Below are 18,643 nucleotides of genomic sequence, written 5' to 3'. Positions count from 1 at the left end.
GAAATGTAATTAATCAATGAGTAAACTAGTTTTTATTGAAAAAGCTAAAATAGTTGTATTAGGAAATGTATTTTGAGCTTTTGACCAAAGGTCTTTGATCTATAAAATACAGTAGTGTGTGTAAAACCAAATCCCCAAAATGTGAATGTGGACTTTGGACTAGAAAGGGTTTGATAATAATTGACTTTCTCTTGGCATTTTATATTTAATGCGACCTATAATTTATGTACTGGCGAATATATATTTTATTTTTTTGTACCACTTTTCTATAGTTTAAAAATATATCCCTGACATTTAAAATAACTGGTACACTGCATGACATTAATTTTTTTGTCCGCTAAATCGCTGGATCCTATGTAAAATAACTGGCAGATATTTTCTATTCTCGTTTATAATTTCCTAAATTAATTTATTTTTTTTTACTTTTGAATTATATAGATTCATTTATCTACAAGAAAATAAATACTTATATTGTAAAATGACTTTTGTTGAAAACCTCAAAGAAGTAAATTTTTTTTTTTCATTTGCTAAGTGCATGTGCTACGCATGTGCCTAAAATTGGAATGGGCTTTAACTGGGTCCATTAGTATCCTTTTTTTGTACAACAAATTGGGTCCATTAGTAAATGCACATTAATAAAAACCCCTTCAAACTGTCCCCAGTCTAATAATGATCACAACAAGTTTTAATAACGTAGGTAGTATAGACCAAACCATTGCTAAATTTGCGACACATAAATTACACTTACATCAAAATATCCACAATGTTTTTCAAAAATTAAATAAAATGTTTTGTCTTCAATGACTAAACAATGAATGTGTTCTATATGAATATGATTAAAATATATACAATCAGCGTTTAGTCTGACCACATCCCATTATAGAAGAAGGTAAATTAGAAGAAACTCTATCAATACCAGACTCGAACACAATTCCCATTCCCATGAAAAAATGCGACTCAATATGGCAGTGAAACGACCAAACGCCAGGATTATCCGTTCTGAAACGCAACGCCGTCCAGCCAAACGGTTGAACCGCAACCGTGTTTTTCATTATCGGGTTAACCCGATTATACCTTTTCGGATCCTCCGACTCATTAAACTTCCCTTCTCCGTATCCAAGCACCCAAAAATCGTGACCGTGTAGATGCCACGGGTGCGTCTCGCTGTTTTTCGCGTTCATTGTATTCGCGTTTTGTAAAATCACGTCCACGGTTGAATTGAATCTCAACCGGTAGATTCCATCGCTCGTCGTCGCGTTAGCGTTTTGAGGTGTTGCGAATAAGTCGTAGTTCCGAGAATCGTAATTATCCGGCGGCGTGAAACGCCAGTCGAACGCGTCGGTGAGATTCTGCTTTAACGCGATTAGGTACGGCGTCTTAGGGTGGTGGTATGAAACGTTGTTGACCGACCAACGTCTGAATCCGTTGACTTCGTTTTGTGTGTTGAGAAGTACGATGACTCTGTCAGAGTTCTCAGGCGGCGTGTGAACGAATCCACGACGCGCCTTGATCGCTACGCTTTGTGCAAGGCGGGAGCGCGTGTCGTTCCATTCCGGTCGGAGATTGGAGGATTCCGGCGTGGGAGGACGCCGTCGTAGGTGATTAGGGTAGTAGTTGAGTACCGCGGTTCCCTGTGAAGTGTTCGCCGGACGGCTGACTATACTTGTGGTGATCCAATAGTTTCGTCTAGGGTTTTGATCTGCCTTGAGAAGTACGGAATAAGTTTCGCCGGAATATATAAAGAGATTTTTCACTGTGAATGGTTCTACATAGTGTCCATCAGTTTCAACCACCGTCAAGTTATGTCCCTGTTGTTTCAAATTCAGTCATCTTCCGTTAAAGTAAGTAGGAGAACAAAAAATGGTTGCTTGTGTCTAAAGCAAGTACCTCGATTTGGAAACTTAGGGCTGAAAGAGACGTCAAGCTACCGAGTCGAAGCCGGTATGTCTTCCCGGGGATTACCGTGAGGACAAAACGCGAACAATCAGTGTTTGAGGCGTTACAGACTCTTGGAGTGGTTAGGTCGTTTGAACAGTTGAATCTCCCTCTTCCTTGTATTAGAAGCGACTGATAAATTATCCAAAGCAGAAACATCAAATAAAATAATTAAAGATTGGTCAACCATTCAATAAAAAATAATCAAGAATCTGACTCTGAGTTATCAAAAAAAGAACATACCTCTGGCTCACCGACCCACTTGAAGGGTTTTGAGGCTAAACCGGTGGCGCTCTCCAACATGCTTTTGTGATACCAATCTGTTAACAAAACGTTCCGGTCATAATCGTATGTAAACGGTTCGGGCTCTGTGACCGGAGGAGAAACTTGAATCATTCCTATTAATCCAGATTCTCTCTGCATCCCATAGTGTGAATGATACATGTATGTACCAGGCTACAAACAGAACATAAAAATTAACATACACATACAAATAGAAAGATTGAAACTATAATGTAAGTTTATATTTTTTTTTACCCTATCAACGACGAATTGGTAAGTGAAGACTTCTCCAGGAAGAATTGGACACTGAGTAACACCTTCTACTCCGTCGAACCATGGTGTCCCAATCTGTCGGATTCCATGCCAATGGACAGCGACGTTTTCAGTCATGAGACTGTTCTTGAGCTCAACAACAATGGTGTCACCTTGTTGAGCTTTAATGGTGGGACCTGGAAACTTACCATTGATTGTGATTACTAGCTTTTGGGCACAATCCGGTGACCTGAACTCGTACTTCACTTCCCAGTGGAATCGTCGGATCTTTCCCTGACCGAGGACAGAAGAAGAAAACAGGGCAATGAAACAGAGGACCATAAGATTCAAGACATGAACTGTGTCTGATGATCTCTTCGGTCTCATCATTTTTTAAAACCGTGTTTCCAAGAATCAGAGAAGATAAATAAATAAACTGTTATATTAGTGGAACTTTTTTCACGAATGATTTTTAAAAGATGGAACAAAGAGTACATATCATATATAGGTCACACTGTATGTCATGTGTTTTACAGATAAATGATTTGCCTTTTGGAGAAAAATTGGAAAGAAAACGCGTTTTACTTTTCTTTTGATGCTAATTTCTAATTATAATACATCGACTTTTTATTAGCAAAGTAACTTGTATAATTATGATTCTTCAGTCGGAACCTTCATGTGAAATATCCTTTTTTTCTCTTAGTACAATATTTAGATGTTCGAACCTTTGATTGTTTGAACTTTAAAACTATTGATATAAAAAGATATGTAAACATTGTCTTTGCTCATTGCTGGGCAAAATCACGCTTTGTACGAGTAGGTCACTCATTTGTTATAAAAAAAGGAAAAAAAGGAAAAAAAGTTATTGAATTCTGAATACCTACAATAGATAATTGAATAATTAACATGTTCATATTCATATCTTATCCAAGTAAATTATGGGTTTAGGTCTGACGTTCTTGAGTTAATCACAAAGACCTTTTCACCTTTGGGCTTTGGTCAAAGTATTATAGCTTAGGGTCAATTGTTAGAAATCAAAGAAAAATATCTTGGACCAAGTCAGAGCTTTAAATCAATGTCGTAAACTGGTATTTATTACCATTTGTCCAACATTTATCAACTTGATTAGACGAGGAAAAGTCAATACAAATAAATCCGAGACAAGTTTTATTGTATACATGGCGGATCATCAGTAGGACGAGACAAGATTTTTCAAAGTTTGAAAATGTAACTAGTGACAGATGCATTTGTTTAGCAAAATCATAGCAATTCAGTAGCAGAAATGTTGAAAACATTTGTCATAAAATGCCAAATTGCCAAATTGCATTTGTCACTAGTTTTGTACTTGTACTGTCAACGCTTTTTTTATTGTTTTTTGGTTACATATTAGGTTCACATTTCTTAAAAAGAAGAATGTCTTGGATTATTATACAAAACAAATTTGGATTAGCATACCTAAATGGAAGTAATGAAGTAATACTTCACTTACCTTCCATCTCTCTCATTTCTCACCAAACTTCTTCTCTCTCCTTCTCTCTGTGTTTTTCGTCAATCCTAGATCATGATAATAATCCTTGTGATAATCTTTTCTCTTATAGATACATCTCGCTGTGGACTTGCTTTTGTTGTTGACTCGAAGGGATCAGGTAACTTCAGCAACGTCCAGGGAGCTGTCAACGCTGTCCCTGATTCAAGCAAGTACAAGACCCTTATCATTTGTCACAACTTTTGTTTTCTAACTGAAAATGCGAAATTGCATAACTAATATTGACTATCGATTGTTTACCACCTTGTGTAAATAATCAAACCAATTATGTATTATAATAATTCACCGGAGGTCGACGTGATCGAAAGCGTGCACCTAATGGGGACGTGCATGATTGTCTTCTCCAATATATTGTTGGCTCAAATTTACCCCAATTCGCCTACGTTATGGACCAATCTGGTGTGGCGTTGGTCTTGGGAAGTTTGTTCTACGCCAGTGCACCCTTGATCGTAAGCGTGCAACTAGCAACGATAACATGTTTTTGTAAATAAAAGAAGCTTGAAGATTTCCTTCGACACATGTATAAATTAAGTTTTTTAAAATAAATTCAAGATTTTGAGAATCTTATTATATAAAAATTAGTTTTCAAAGTTAGTAATTCATATAATCGCGACATGTGTCAAATATCTTATTATATAAACCTTAGTTTTCAAAGTTAGTAATTCATATAATCGCGACATGTATATCGATAATATTTTGACATGTGTAAAAAGAACATTTATTTAATAATTATAGGAAATTTTTTTAAAAACTAAAAATAAAAGAATTACAATTAATATTTTTGAAAGTATAGAAAATCAAAAGTAATCTATTATATAACTAATTCTAATAGAAAAGTTATCTAATAAATTATTAATTTCAATAGGAAAATATATGCAATTACTAAGAAAAATATATGCAATTAATAAGGAAAATATTGGCATTTATTATTTATTATAACCATATTGCATTTTTTAATTTTCACGTGGTTAATATAAAAGTAGTATTGGAAATAATGCTGATGAATTCATATATACGGACGATCATGGATTTCGTTTGCAAAAAAAAAAAAAAAAAGAAGTAGGATGTCAAGCTCTGGATGGAACGACGACATGATCCATAAGTATCACAGCAGTAGGAAAATTTGGTGATGCGAATAAGATAAAACTTATAGCGATATCGCACATAACATATGATTTAATCTCTTTAACAAAAAATAAAATATGATTTAATCTCTATAATTCATATAAATTTTAAAACTTGAGTTTTACGTACAGTTAAAAGACAAATTAAGTTTTGACGATAAAATCACCTTGAATCTCTAACGCAAGCTGAATTATCAACATTCGAGATACAATCCATAACTTTTATTTTCCTTAAAATGTACCTTGCATTTATTTTGTTTGTCCCCTTTTAACAACGATACCAATTTGAGTTTACAAGATGAATATATAATGGGAATGAAAAGGTGAGCCCAACTTGTGACTTTGTGAGAGTTAACAGGGAGAGAAATTGAGAGATTTCAGATTTGCTACCAAATTATATTAGTTAATCAAATTAGTTTAACACACACACAAATTGAAAACCAATAACGAAAATCAAACCATAACCTTTTTGAGATAATGATCTATAGAGGTCGCATGATAGACGCATGTTGGGTTCTTAGACTTAGTCGTCGCCATCGTCCATGAGCTCGAATCGAACCGCAAGACAACTTCATCACATACAAAGCTCATTGTCCCTGTGGTGTCTTCTCTACAATCGGGAAAAACAAACCGCGATGCAAACCGCACTTCACTCCTTTCTTTAACAATATCATCAAAAACGTTTTTTCCAGCTACACCGTTGATATCGTTTTCAGAAGCAACTACTGATACTCTAAGTAAATGAGGCCAATGGGGCTGGAGATTCTGGTACCTGAACAAGCAGAAAAGTTTGTAAATTCTTTGCTTATGAGTATATATAGAAACAACAAACTAAGATAAATCGGTTTAACAAAAAATAAAAAATCTACTATAACCTTTGTGGGGGTGAAGTAGCAACGATGACATGTTTGTAAATTAAAAAAACTTGAAGGTCTCCTTCGAGACAGATGTAGTCACCAGGAAGACTTGGGGGAGTTCTTATAAGTAAATCCCACTTCGCACTAGTAGAATTTTCTGTTATAGTAAAATTCATAGAAGCTATTGTAATATGTGGGCTGTTACGCGGATCTGAGACATAAACACCCCAACAAAACAAGACGATGAATAATAACATACAGACAACCCCCACGCACATGTTCCGCTCTTCAGGGGGAATGCAACGAGGTTTCTTGTTAGCCATTATTCTCTAATGTTGAGAAAGAGAGCACAAAGAAGATTAGAGATGTTTGAGTCTCCAATTACAGATCGTAAGAAAATTTCGTCATAAGCATATATATACAGACTTTCATTTCTTGTATAAGAGACTTTAATTGATAAGTATTGTGTCTCTGTTGGATATTAATTATCATTAATTTTATTATATAATAATACAATAAGAATTAAATTTTAAATGTAAACTAGCAAAGAAAAATATTATGAAATTTAAGTTCAAGATCTGAGAAACTTTAATATGATCATATATAATTGAGAACTTTATTCAACATATGACGGTAAAATATTTTTATACAATTTTCAATCAAATCAATGTATGTTATAGACTAGAACAAATCTCAGAAAATTGTAATTTATTAAATCATTTGGATGCAACAAATTTCATATAATCAATAAGAATGAAATTAAAATATTATTTTTATACACTAACACAATTTCCAGAATACTGAAACAGGGTTTATTTTAAAACGGGTTATAGCAACATTCAAATGCTAGAACATGGGTTAAATTTTAATTAATGTATAAATATAAGGGATAAAGATTTAAAATATGCAAAACATTAGTCATATACTCATATATATATATATAGTTAATCTACTAATCAAATTAAATTTTTCTTTTCTAAAATAAAATATAGCTCCGCGGGTAAAATCTAGTATTACCCACAAAATCGAATTTTGAAAGACCAAAAATAATCTTATTATTAGCTTAATGTTTGTAAAGACCAAAACGCAAATAGACCAAACCAGGTTTGCTTAATTTTTTTCGAAAACTCTCTCTTGCCACAATGTTCACGGAGTCATCATCTCCAGCGAAGGATCCGGATTCACCCGAATCCGAAACCCGACCCGAGTTCAATCCCTCCTCCACTGATTCCACCGCCACTACCAATCCCAACACCGTTCAAACCGCCATAGACTCAGACTCCCTCGAACCGACGACATTCGAATCAGCCTCATCAGATCTACCACCGGAACGATTCAATTCGCTCGACGAATTAACCCACGATCTCGGCTCGCTCCACGAGCTTTCAACCCGTGGCTCATGGCAAGCGATCCTCGAGAAGATATCTCAAGCCAGAGCTCTCTTCCTCCTCACAAAGCCTCACGAGCATCTCACTTATCTAACTTACCAAGTTATGGCTCTCGTCAAGCTCCGTCGCTCCGATGAAGCAGCGCATGAGCTTAACTCATTGCACGATTTCGACGGTACGCATTACAGGTACGAATCGTTCCCTGAGATTTACCCTAATCGGAAAGGATCTATGGTTCCTTTCTCTTTACGGTGGCTCTACGCTTTGATTCCGACTAAGCTTGGTAACCGTCAGGAAGGGTTAGATCGGTTATACGTTTTGCTTGACTTTGTTAGAGATCGAATCAGAGATAAAGAATCTCAGAATTTAGATGATTCTGTGGAGTTGTGGAAGAAGAGAGAGAGATTTGTGATGAGTTGCTTGTTAGGGTTTCATTTAGGTCACAAGGAGTTTGGGGTATCTTTGGATTTGATCAAGGGGTTGTTAAATCGTGATCCGTTAGACCCTGTTTTGATTTCGAAGCTAGGCTCTGTTCAAATGCAGTTTGGTGATATAGAAGGAGCTAAAGCCACGTTTGATCGTGTTGAGAAGATGTTGAATGAAGGAAAGAGCAATGGTTTGTTGAATGAAACACAGTTTAAGAATCTTGTGGGTAGGAATAAGGCTTTGGTTTATGTTGTGGCAAAGGACTATGTTTCTGCTGTGAGAGTGTATGACGAATGCATTGAAAGAGATAACTCGGATGCTATCGCTGTTAATAACAAGGCTCTTTGTTTGATGTACTTGAGAGATTTGTCTGATGCGATTAAGGTGATGGAGAGTGCTTTGGAGAGAGTACCAACTGCTGCTTTGAACGAGAGCTTGGTGGTTAACTTGTGTAGTATGTATGAGTTGGCTTATGTTAATCATACTGATGTCAAGCGGACGTTGAATAATTGGATTGCACGTGTTGCTCCTGATGATTATGATTCATCTAGTACCAGAGTTTGAGGTATTTTATATCTGTTTTTCCCTTGTCTAGGCTACTGATTGGTAATGTTATGATTAGTTGGATTAATGGAGAAGGTGTTTAAGAATCATGAAGATATTTGGTTAGCTAGTTAATAGAGATGATTTTGTCTAGCTCTATTCATAATCCATGTGAATCACCTAAACTGTTATGTTCAAAGGATTGGATAAACTAAAGATTCCTTGGATTTCGATACTGTATTCTTCTTAGTTCGTGAAACAATATATGGAGGTATCCAAATTGATCATCTATCATTCAAAATTGCAGGTTTTGAGAGCTAAGCAAAAAGGTAATTTAGCCAAAGAGTTTCTGTCTTCAGTGATGAAACAAATCAAGGATGTTGTTCTTGCTGGTTTTTTTGCCTCAGCTGGAGACTCTGTTGTTGATGCAATTACCGGCTTCAAATTCGTTGTAGTTTTCTGTTGTGTAAGCTAGCAAATGGTTTGTTACCCCCAGACACTTGGTAACTATCCTGCAATCATTTTTTTTTTTTGTCATACTCATCTTCTTACCTCAATTTCTGTAATACTTGCTGTTAATCACTAATGACGAGTGTTTGTTCTTTCAACTCTCCCCATGCACAGAGAGGTTTTGGGTTATCGAGTATTTAAAGCAATCTATTTTGAGTATTTCTAGTTCAGAGATCATATCAGGACTGGATCAATATACTTCGAATATGATCTATGGGGGTGGAGACATCGTATATGTATCTTCATCACAAATTAACAATATCAAAGAAAATCAGTTCTCTTACATTATGAATCTACCAAGTACCAACGAATTCTTTCATATAACAACCCATTTATTATTGGTTTGGATAAAGGTAAAAAGTAAAGATTAAAAAGTAAAGATTAAAAATTAAAAATTTCTCCACGAAGCTAAATAATCCCCATAGTAACCCTCCAACACAAACCTACGCCTAACTTGTATCATACGTAAACTCAAACCCCAAATTCACAATTCACAATGTATACACATACGGATTAGTTATTAATTATCATTAATTTTATTATATAATAATACAATAAGAATTAAATTTTAAATGTAAACTAGGAAAAAAAAGTATTATAAAATTTCAATAGTTATTATAATTGATATGAAAAGATATGAATATCTCCAAATCATTAAAAAAAATCTAAGTATGTAAATTAATTAATCTCAACATTATTAAAAATATTTAAATAGCCTAATCAAAAATATTAAATCAATAGAAATTTAGTATAAAACCACATAAATGATCGGATCTTTTTTTCCCATCTACTTAGTCGTCCGACAAATTATGGCTGCAAACGCTGGCGACGCTTACCGTCCACTCAACCGCGGCGAGGCAGAAGGTGGCGAGGAACAAGTCCATCCACGACGAAATGACTACCACCTCTTGCCTCAGATACGACGAAGGAACCAGAACAACGCACCAGAACCCAACAGATTTGACGACATCAGTTTGTTGGCCCTAACCACCAGCCTTAGCTTTGGCCTTGCAGCTCTACACGCGTCGAATGATAAGCTTGACGTGATCGGAAGCGTGAATCTAACGGGGACGTTCATGATTGTCTTCTCCAATATAATGTTGGCTCGAACTTACCCCAGAGTCGCCTACGTTATGGATCGATCTGGTGTGGCGTTGGTCTTCGGGAGTTTGTTCTACGCCAGTGCACCCTTGTTCTTCCCTTATCTAGGCTTTTAAGTGTCAAAGAACTGATTGGTAATGTTATGATTAGTTGGATTAATGGAGAAGGTGTAAGAATCATGAAGATATCTGGTTAGGTAGATAATAGAGATGATTTTGTCTCATGTGAATCACCTAAACTGTTATGTTCAAAGGATTGGTTTCATATATTACCATTAGATAAACTAAAGATTGCTTGAAATTTTTGATACTGTATTCTTCTTAGTCGGTGAAACAATATATGGAGGTATCCAAACTGATCATCTATCATTCAAAATTGCAGGTTTTGAGCTAAGCAAAAAGGTAATTTAGTCAAAGAGTTTCTGTCTTTAATGATGAAACAAATCGAGGATGTAGTTCTTGCTGGGTTTTTACCTCAGCTGGAGACTCTGTTGTTGATGCAATTACCGGCTTGTAGTTTTGTGTTGTGAAAGCTAGCTAATGGTTTGTTCCCCCCCAAAGACTTGGTAACCTTCCTGCATTCGTTTTTGTCATATTCATCTTTTTACAACGGTTTCTGTAATACTTGCTGTTAATCACTAATGACGAATGTTTGTTCTTTCAACTCTCCCCATGTACAGAGAGGTTTTGGGTTATCGAGTATCTAAAGCAATCTATTTTGAGTATTTCTAGTTCAGAGATCATATCAGGACTGGATCAATACTTCGAATATGATCTATGGAGGTGGGGACATTGTATATGTATCTTCATCACAAATTAACAATATCAAAGGAATCAATTCTCTTACAATATGAATCTACCAACGAACTCTTTAATATAACAATCCTTTTTTATTAGTTTGGATAAAGGAAAAGTAAAGATTCTTACTTACCCTACAGTGCAAAATTTTCTCCACGAAGCTAAATAATCCCTATAGTAACCCTCAAACATAAACCTACTCCTAACTTGTATCACACGTAAACGCAAATCTCAAATCCACAATATATACACATACCCACTCATAGGATTAACAAATCGAACATAAACCAAAACCTGCTATGGAGGTCCAAACATTTCCCAACGAAATCGTCTTCTTCGATCTAGAAACAACCGTACCGAACAAAGTAGGACAACATTTCCACATCCTAGAGTTCGGTGCGATCATCGTATGTCCAAGGAAACTCGAGGAGCTGGAGAGTTTCACAACGCTTATACAACCTAAAGACTTGTCTGTGGTCTCAATAAGGTCGTCTAGGTCAGATGGGATCACGAGGGATAAGGTTACGAACGCACCAAGTTTTGAAGATGTGGCTGAGAAGATTTATGGTTTGTTGAACGGCCGGATTTGGGCAGGTCATAACATCAGAAGATTCGATTGCGTTAGGATCAAAGAAGCTTACGCTGAGATCGGTAAAGCTGCGCCTGAACCCTCGGGGATCATTGATTCGTTGGGATTATTAAGTGACAAGTTTGGCAAAAGAGCTGGTAACATGAAGGTACTTATCCAAGATACTTTGTAAATAATATGGCATGTTTAGAAATTGATTTAGAAATCTAAGGTTCTAGTATATATAAAAAAGCTAATCTACATCTCTTTAAAATAATACTAAATTCATTAAATATCAGTTATTTATCTTTTTTTTTTTGGTTTTCCAGTCACACATCTATTTGTTTAATTACGTTACGAAATTTTGAAAAAAAAAAGAAGAAAAAAATCTCGTATATTTATAAAGATTAGAAACTTGCATAAAATTTCATAACACATCAGTCTATATAAAATAGCAAATGGAATTTAGATATGAAACGTACACTGGACCTCTTTGGGAAATTTAAATGTGTATTATTCATATTTTTGTTGTAGATGGCAAGTTTGGCAGCCTATTTTGGTCTTGGAGTCCAAAAGCACAGGTACTTAATCATTTTTTTTTCTGTGTGGTGCTATTAATATTACACTTTTCTTAAGATAAAATAACACACACATATGTCAAAAATTACAGGAGTCTTGATGATGTTCGAATGAATCTAGAGGTCCTCAAGCACTGTGCAACAGTGCTTTTCTTGGTATGTCGTATCCTCATTTTTTGTTCTTCTTAAATTTCTTTATTTCATAAATGTAAAGATATAAATTAACTCATTAATATATATATGTGTGTGTATCTTACCAAAAATATATATATATATATATGTGTGTGTATATATATCCCATAAATATACAGGAATCTACACTTCCCAATCAGTTGGAAGGAAAATGGCAAAGTTCTTCAAAGATCATGACAAGAAGTCGAAGTAATTACCAAATAGCCCAAAGGGCAATGCCTTACTCGAAGGGTAGTAGTAGTCTCGTGAAGGTATAATAATGTTTTTTCTCTTTTAAAAAGTTAAAACTATATATGGAATTTAAATGTTCTTGTTTAAATCAATACAGATGACACAAAATGTGAAGAATCTGTTAAGCAAAGCTCAAGGCAATCAAACTCTCCAAAGCTTGATCAATCATTCTCATTCTTTGCTTAGATGATTATTGCGTCCCTCCTAGATATTAATTTTTATTTATTTATATATTGCACAAATGTTTACCTTCATTGACTATATTACGAAAGATTCAATAGAAAATTAATTATATTTGTAATTACTGTCTACTGACAACATATATTTAATTTTTACCTGAAATTTTATAGAGCACATAATATTTGTATTATTATTTAGTTATTACGATATATTGACAATAAGATTGTATATTGTTAATGACTTATATTTAGGGGGGTTATTGGTTTAGGATTCAGAAAGAATTTTAATGACTTTAAAAGTTTGTTGTTATTCAATCAAGACTTTTTAAAAATCTTTAAAAATTTGGTGTTATTGGTTGTGGATTTGTAAAAAATTATCTAAAATCTTGATAAATCTAGTGTTATTGGATTAAGAGTCTTATAAAGTCATGAAAAGTTTTATGTTATTCAATTAAAACAAAAGAATCTTGGATTGTTAATGAATTCAAATTTTGTGTTATTTGTTTAGGATTTTATATCATTTCCTTCATAACAAAAGTCATGAAAACTCTTTCATCAAATAGAAAGATTTTGAAAGATTTTACAAGATTAGGAAACACAAATCAGCAAGATTTAAAATAACTTCCTAAACAATCTATTATAGTATCCGTCATTTTTACTTTCTAATTTTCTATGATTTTAAAAGTCAGCAAGATTTTTAAAAACACAAAGTCATTAAAATTCTTTCTAAATCATAAACCAATACCTCCCCCTTATATTGTGATAAGGACATGCATGTCCCTTAGTTTTAGCATCTTTGAGCTTATCCTAGTTAAGGAGTCTCTTGTATAAATACACAAGTCGTGAACTTGACAAAACAAGTTGGTTTGATATCAAAACTCTACACGATATGAATTGGATAAATATTTCCATGTGATTAGAAGCAAAAAAAGAGTTATACAGAGTTGCATTTAAATTATGTATTCTAATACAATTGTAATAACAAAATATATACCACATCAGAATAATAATACAAATAAAAATAAAACTATAATAATTGTTAGATATGTTTACCATTTGTCGTATTATCTACGATTTATCTATATTTTAAGGTAATATATTTTTTTAATCATTTTGTCGTATGTAATCATTTGTTTAAAATTTATATTTTGGATATGCTCTTTATCGTAATATAAAATTAATATGTCAACGTGAAAATTTGTCCAACTTAAAATAAATTTTTTTGCATTTAACTTTGGATAAGCTCATGATCAAAATTTAATGTTAATCATTGCTCCGTTTAAATTGGAAACCGTTTATCCGTTATCAACGTGAATACAAAATAAATTATGTCTATGTCGATAAGAACATAAAATGTACATGATTGCAGTTAAATTGTTTATTATGGTTGTTATAATTATATATATTAAATACCAAATCAGATTGCAGACAGAAAAAAACTAAAAATATATTCGTAGTAACAGCTGAATATGTTTACTTTTTGTCGTATTATCTATTATTAATTTTATCGTAATAGTTTTAATTATCTTTGTCGTATTTAATCATTTGTTTGAGCATTCAATTTTGGATAAAATCTTTATCATAATTTAAAATTAATTCAGCTTGAAATTTTGTCCAATATGAAATCATTTTTATTTGTTTGTGAATTTAGTTTTAGATAAGCTCGGGGTCAGAACTTGAATTTCAATTTTTACTCTGCTTAAATTGGAAACAATTTATCCGTTGTTACTTGTTAGTAATGAAACAAAATGAAATATGTGCTCTATATCCATATTATATAATTGTAACTAAATTTTGTATTTGGTTCACACAGTAGTATTTCGAAAAAATTAAAATAATAACCAGTATATATGTCTGCTTTATATCGTTTTCACTACGGTTTTTTTTAGATTACATTTCTTTGATTGAGAATTAATTATGGATAAGCTTCGTTTCATGAAATAGTTGGACATAATTAAGCGTACCAGAAATTTCCTATACATCAACATCATGTATACCACAAATGATAAAATGGGTGAAAATAAAAATTGAAAGTGAAATAAAGAGAAGTATGTGGCGTGGAGGAATATAACCAAAGAGTTCACAAAGGGAAACAAATTATCAATCTACAAACGTACGTATGGCCACAACCATGCCTATCAAACTTTTTCAAAGCCATTCCAAGATATATATGTCCAAGCACCTTTTTTCTATATCTTTTTTTCATACTCCATTAATTGAAACTAGTTTTTGGATTCAGATTTTGAGAATCTTCTTATGTCGACTAGAGCTTTTATATCTTCTTTATGTAGGTTGTTTCAAAAAATCAGCATATATGATAGGAGAGCCAAATAGAAATGTAAAAAATACAAGACCAAATCACATTACATAATAAAGGCATGTCATGTATATTTAACAATGACTAATCAATTTTTTTTGTGAAAATCCGTAAATAGAAGTTTACATCTCGTTTCGTATGATATCGCTCACACACTCACGTTGTTAGTCAATCCGAAACCTCAGATTTGGCTTTGTTCTAAACTTCTAAGGACAACCCACGTTGGTTCTTCTGCTTCTTCTGTTGCCTAGTTAATTTTATCAGGCGTTATTATGCAAAGTTGTTTAAATATTTAAGTGAACTGAAATGATTTGGTGTGACTTGAGGACATGAAAGACACGTGAACAGTCAAACCAAACTAGTAGAAAAAGTGTGAAAGTAATTTTATACTATATAAAATCAATGTTTTTAGACTATTTAACCTTGAAATCATCGGCATTTTGACTACATTAATCATGTTATGCATAATGCCAAATTACTAAACATAAAAACGTCTCTAATTTACAAAGGAGGGTGATGAAGTAAAATTCACGTGTGCTTCAAACCCCAGTCAACAAAAGATTCCATTGGAAGTTGGAACCCACTTTAACGGCGACAAAAAAGTCTTTTAACGGTCCTACTCTTTTTTGTTGTTCCAAACGAACGTTAACTACGATGTTAACTTTCTCACGCGCTAATCACTGCACGTGATTCCTACACTGACCCCGTGACAGCTAAAATAGTGGTTCGTGTTGTTCACTCTCTGGCCTCCGTAACTGACGAAGCGCACTAACTGTAACGGACCTAAATGGTCCCATCGCTTGACGAAACTGAGAGAGTAAACAGAAGTAACTAACGGTTGTTCGAGTACTTTGAAAACCATCATCAGCAAAAACAACGCCACGTGTATGGACCAGATATCTGACGTGTCATTTTTTTTCTCCTCCGCACCTCTCACGTGTGAGAGACCCCACACGTGTGTTCTCACTATGTTAAACCAGAAGCATCATGAGCTCTCACATGCATTGGGCAAATAGGGACCACTAACCACTGATATGACGACACGTGTCTCTATCTCCCTCACTGTCTCGTCTATATAAACTCCCACTTCCTCCGCTGATTAAGAGAAGCACTAAAACAAAGCGATATTACAAAACAAAGAAGCAAATTTTCTTTTATTTCGAAAATGTTCATTAAAGACTTTAAGGTTGAGAGCCTGAACGTGAAGTACACTGAAAATGAGATTCACTCTGTGTATGATTACGAGACGACCGAGGTTGTGCATGAGAACGTCAATGGTACTTTCCAATGGATTGTTAAGCCAAAGACTGTCAAATACGATTTCGTTACCGATACTCGTGTCCCCAAATTAGGGTAATTAATTACGTACTCTTTTTTTATTTTTTTACCAAAGTTTCGATCTTCTTGATTTCTCCGTCGTTCAATTTTGATTTGTTTTTCGTTAAAGGGTTATGCTTGTGGGTTTGGGAGGAAACAATGGATCAACTCTCACCGCTGGTGTTATTGCCAACAAAGAGTGAGTCTTTTTATTTTTTTTTGTTGGATAGAATCCTTGTAACGATTTATATATTTGATTTTGTTTTTTTCTTGTCGGAAAATATAATTGAATTTAAAAATAAACAGAGGAATCTCGTGGGCTACGAAGGACAAAGTGCAACAAGCGAACTACTTCGGCTCACTAACTCAAGCATCATCCATTCGTGTTGGATCTTTTAACGGTGAAGAGATCTATGCTCCTTTCAAGAGTCTTCTTCCTATGGTCTGTTTTCTATAACAAACATGATTACCTTCATCCTGAGATGGTTTATGTTATATTGAATTTTGGGGTTTTTGTTGTTGGCAAAACAGGTGAATCCGGATGATGTTGTGTTTGGAGGATGGGACATAAGTGATATGAACTTAGCAGATGCCATGGCTAGAGCCAAGGTTCTTGATATCGACTTGCAGAAACAGCTGAGGCCTTTCATGGAGAACATTGTGCCACTCCCTGGGATCTTCGATTCTGATTTCATTGCTGCCAATCAAGGCTCACGTGCTAACCACGTGATCAAAGGTACCAAGAAGGAACAAATCGACCACATCATCAAGGACATGAGGTAATAATAATATAGTGTGTTTAAAACAGAGTTTTTCTTGCTTGTTGAATTAAATCTCCTCTGTTTCGTGATTTTTATTCTTGTGATGTTTTGGATCTTTAGGGAGTTTAAGGAGAAGAATAAGGTGGATAGGGTTGTGGTTCTCTGGACGGCTAACACAGAGCGTTACAGCAATGTGGTCGTTGGGTTAAACGACACAATGGAGAATCTCATGCAGTCTGTGGAGAAGGATGAGGCCGAGATATCTCCTTCAACGCTTTATGCTATTGCTTGTGTTCTTGAAGGCATCCCGTTCATCAATGGAAGCCCTCAGAACACCTTTGTTCCAGGTTTCATATACTTGAAAGTTTTTAGTCATCGATCAATCAAAAATTGGGAATCCTTACTGTTTTTTGACTGATTTTCTTGTGGGATTTGTTGTAGGTCTTATTGATTTGGCGATCAAAAACAATGTTTTGATCGGTGGAGATGATTTCAAGAGTGGTCAAACCAAGATGAAATCTGTCTTGGTTGATTTCCTCGTTGGTGCAGGAATTAAGGTTTGTTTTAACTTGTCTATCAAGTCACACTCTTTCTTGTTAGTGAAGAAATTTGTCAAAAGATGTGTGTTTTATATAGCCTACTTCAATTGTGAGCTACAATCACTTGGGGAACAACGATGGAATGAACCTCTCAGCTCCACAGACATTCCGATCTAAGGAGATCTCCAAAAGCAATGTCGTGGACGATATGGTTGCTAGCAACGGTATCCTCTTTGAGCCTGGGGAACACCCGGACCATGTTGTGGTCATCAAGGTATAGCTAGAAACCATAGAGACAATCAAAACCTGTTTCCGCTACGACATCTTCCATTACCCATTGATCCTATTTGTGTCTTTTGTTTTGCAGTATGTACCGTATGTTGCTGATAGTAAGCGAGCGATGGACGAGTATACATCAGAGATTTTCATGGGAGGGAAGAACACAATCGTGATGCACAATACCTGCGAGGACTCTCTCTTAGCTGCTCCAATCATCTTGGATCTTGTTCTCCTTGCGGAGCTCAGCACCAGGATCCAGTTCAAATCCGAGGGAGAGGTTTGTGAATTAACAATACATTTACGGTCTTCAATTGTTGTTAAGCAGGATTTAATTTGATGTTTTGATTCGTTTGCTGGCAGGGAAAGTTTCATTCGTTCCATCCTGTTGCCACCATACTCAGCTACCTCACCAAGGCACCGCTGGTTCCGTCGGGAACGCCGGTGGTTAACGCGCTGTCTAAGCAGCGGGCTATGCTGGAGAACATTCTTAGGGCGTGCGTTGGACTGGCCCCGGAGAATAACATGATCTTGGAATACAAGTGAAGAAGAAGAAGAAGAAGAAGAAGGGATTAAAACAATCCCCTTAAATAGCCCATAATTTAAGTTATTAATTTGGGTCTTTGTATTGTGTTTTATTTTATGTTTAAAATTTATGAAAGCATGTGTATCTGATTTGATCTCTGTAGGGTGTGAAGTAACTTGTATTTGTAGTAATCCGAATGGGTTGGTATATTTTACAAGTGTTTCTTCTATAGGTTGGAGACCAAAAAATTTCAGTATCGCTTATATGATTCGGTTTGGTATGTATGTAACCAGCTTTTATATATTGAGATATTTAATCATGGTTTCGGTCCCAATATTGATGATCTACGAGAGAGTGTGTATGAACAACTTTTTTGATGATCTACGAGAAAGTTGGTA

The 18,643-nt window shown here is 34.8% G+C and overlaps 5 protein-coding genes and 1 long non-coding RNA gene across 7 annotated transcripts; 4 read left to right on the top strand and 2 right to left on the bottom strand.

Moving 5' to 3' along the window:
- Positions 1 to 683: 683 nt before the first annotated feature.
- LOC104729308 (L-ascorbate oxidase) lies at positions 684 to 3,063 on the bottom strand. The gene is made up of 4 exons (XM_010448245.2): positions 2,473 to 3,063; positions 2,179 to 2,391; positions 1,888 to 2,067; positions 684 to 1,808 (listed from the first exon to the last, which is right to left on the bottom strand). The coding sequence occupies exons 1-4, from the start codon at positions 2,857 to 2,859 to the stop codon at positions 852 to 854; spliced, it is 1,737 nt and encodes a 578-aa protein (XP_010446547.2). The 5' UTR covers positions 2,860 to 3,063; the 3' UTR covers positions 684 to 851.
- Positions 3,064 to 5,592: 2,529 nt separating this feature from the next.
- Positions 5,593 to 6,319, bottom strand: LOC104729307 (uncharacterized). The gene is made up of 3 exons (XM_087478655.1): positions 6,256 to 6,319; positions 6,015 to 6,207; positions 5,593 to 5,911 (listed from the first exon to the last, which is right to left on the bottom strand). The coding sequence occupies exons 1-3, from the start codon at positions 6,317 to 6,319 to the stop codon at positions 5,593 to 5,595; spliced, it is 576 nt and encodes a 191-aa protein (XP_087334781.1).
- Positions 6,320 to 6,992: 673 nt separating this feature from the next.
- On the top strand, positions 6,993 to 8,961 carry LOC104729306 (uncharacterized). The gene is made up of 2 exons (XM_010448243.3): positions 6,993 to 8,375; positions 8,661 to 8,961. Exon 1 carries the CDS (start codon positions 7,139 to 7,141, stop codon positions 8,372 to 8,374), a length of 1,236 nt encoding a protein of 411 aa, XP_010446545.1. The 5' UTR covers positions 6,993 to 7,138; the 3' UTR covers position 8,375; positions 8,661 to 8,961.
- Positions 8,962 to 9,645: 684 nt separating this feature from the next.
- LOC147930083 (uncharacterized) lies at positions 9,646 to 10,808 on the top strand. 2 transcript variants are annotated; one of them, XR_015574028.1, is made up of 3 exons: positions 9,646 to 10,098; positions 10,346 to 10,529; positions 10,644 to 10,808. It is a non-coding gene; the product is annotated as an uncharacterized LOC147930083 (long non-coding RNA). The 2 variants fall into 2 exon arrangements; XR_015574027.1 differs by having other exon boundaries at positions 9,946 to 10,160.
- A 163-nt stretch (positions 10,809 to 10,971) lies between these two features.
- On the top strand, positions 10,972 to 12,700 carry LOC104729305 (protein NEN4-like). The gene is made up of 5 exons (XM_010448242.2): positions 10,972 to 11,498; positions 11,864 to 11,910; positions 12,000 to 12,063; positions 12,219 to 12,350; positions 12,428 to 12,700. Exons 1-5 carry the CDS (start codon positions 11,061 to 11,063, stop codon positions 12,518 to 12,520), a joined length of 774 nt encoding a protein of 257 aa, XP_010446544.1. The 5' UTR covers positions 10,972 to 11,060; the 3' UTR covers positions 12,521 to 12,700.
- Positions 12,701 to 15,825: 3,125 nt separating this feature from the next.
- On the top strand, positions 15,826 to 18,564 carry LOC104729304 (inositol-3-phosphate synthase isozyme 1). The gene is made up of 9 exons (XM_010448241.2): positions 15,826 to 16,179; positions 16,274 to 16,342; positions 16,450 to 16,585; positions 16,675 to 16,922; positions 17,025 to 17,251; positions 17,346 to 17,461; positions 17,541 to 17,717; positions 17,811 to 17,999; positions 18,083 to 18,564. The coding sequence occupies exons 1-9, from the start codon at positions 15,992 to 15,994 to the stop codon at positions 18,263 to 18,265; spliced, it is 1,533 nt and encodes a 510-aa protein (XP_010446543.1). The 5' UTR covers positions 15,826 to 15,991; the 3' UTR covers positions 18,266 to 18,564.
- Positions 18,565 to 18,643: the final 79 nt, after the last annotated feature.

The sequence above is a fragment of the Camelina sativa genome, chromosome 12 (genome assembly GCF_030686135.1).
Source record: "Camelina sativa cultivar CO46 ecotype springtype chromosome 12, ASM3068613v1".
Classification (NCBI taxonomy): Eukaryota; Viridiplantae; Streptophyta; class Magnoliopsida; order Brassicales; family Brassicaceae; genus Camelina; species Camelina sativa.
Note: the sequence above shows the minus strand (reverse complement) of the source record. Positions and strands in the feature narration are given on the sequence as shown.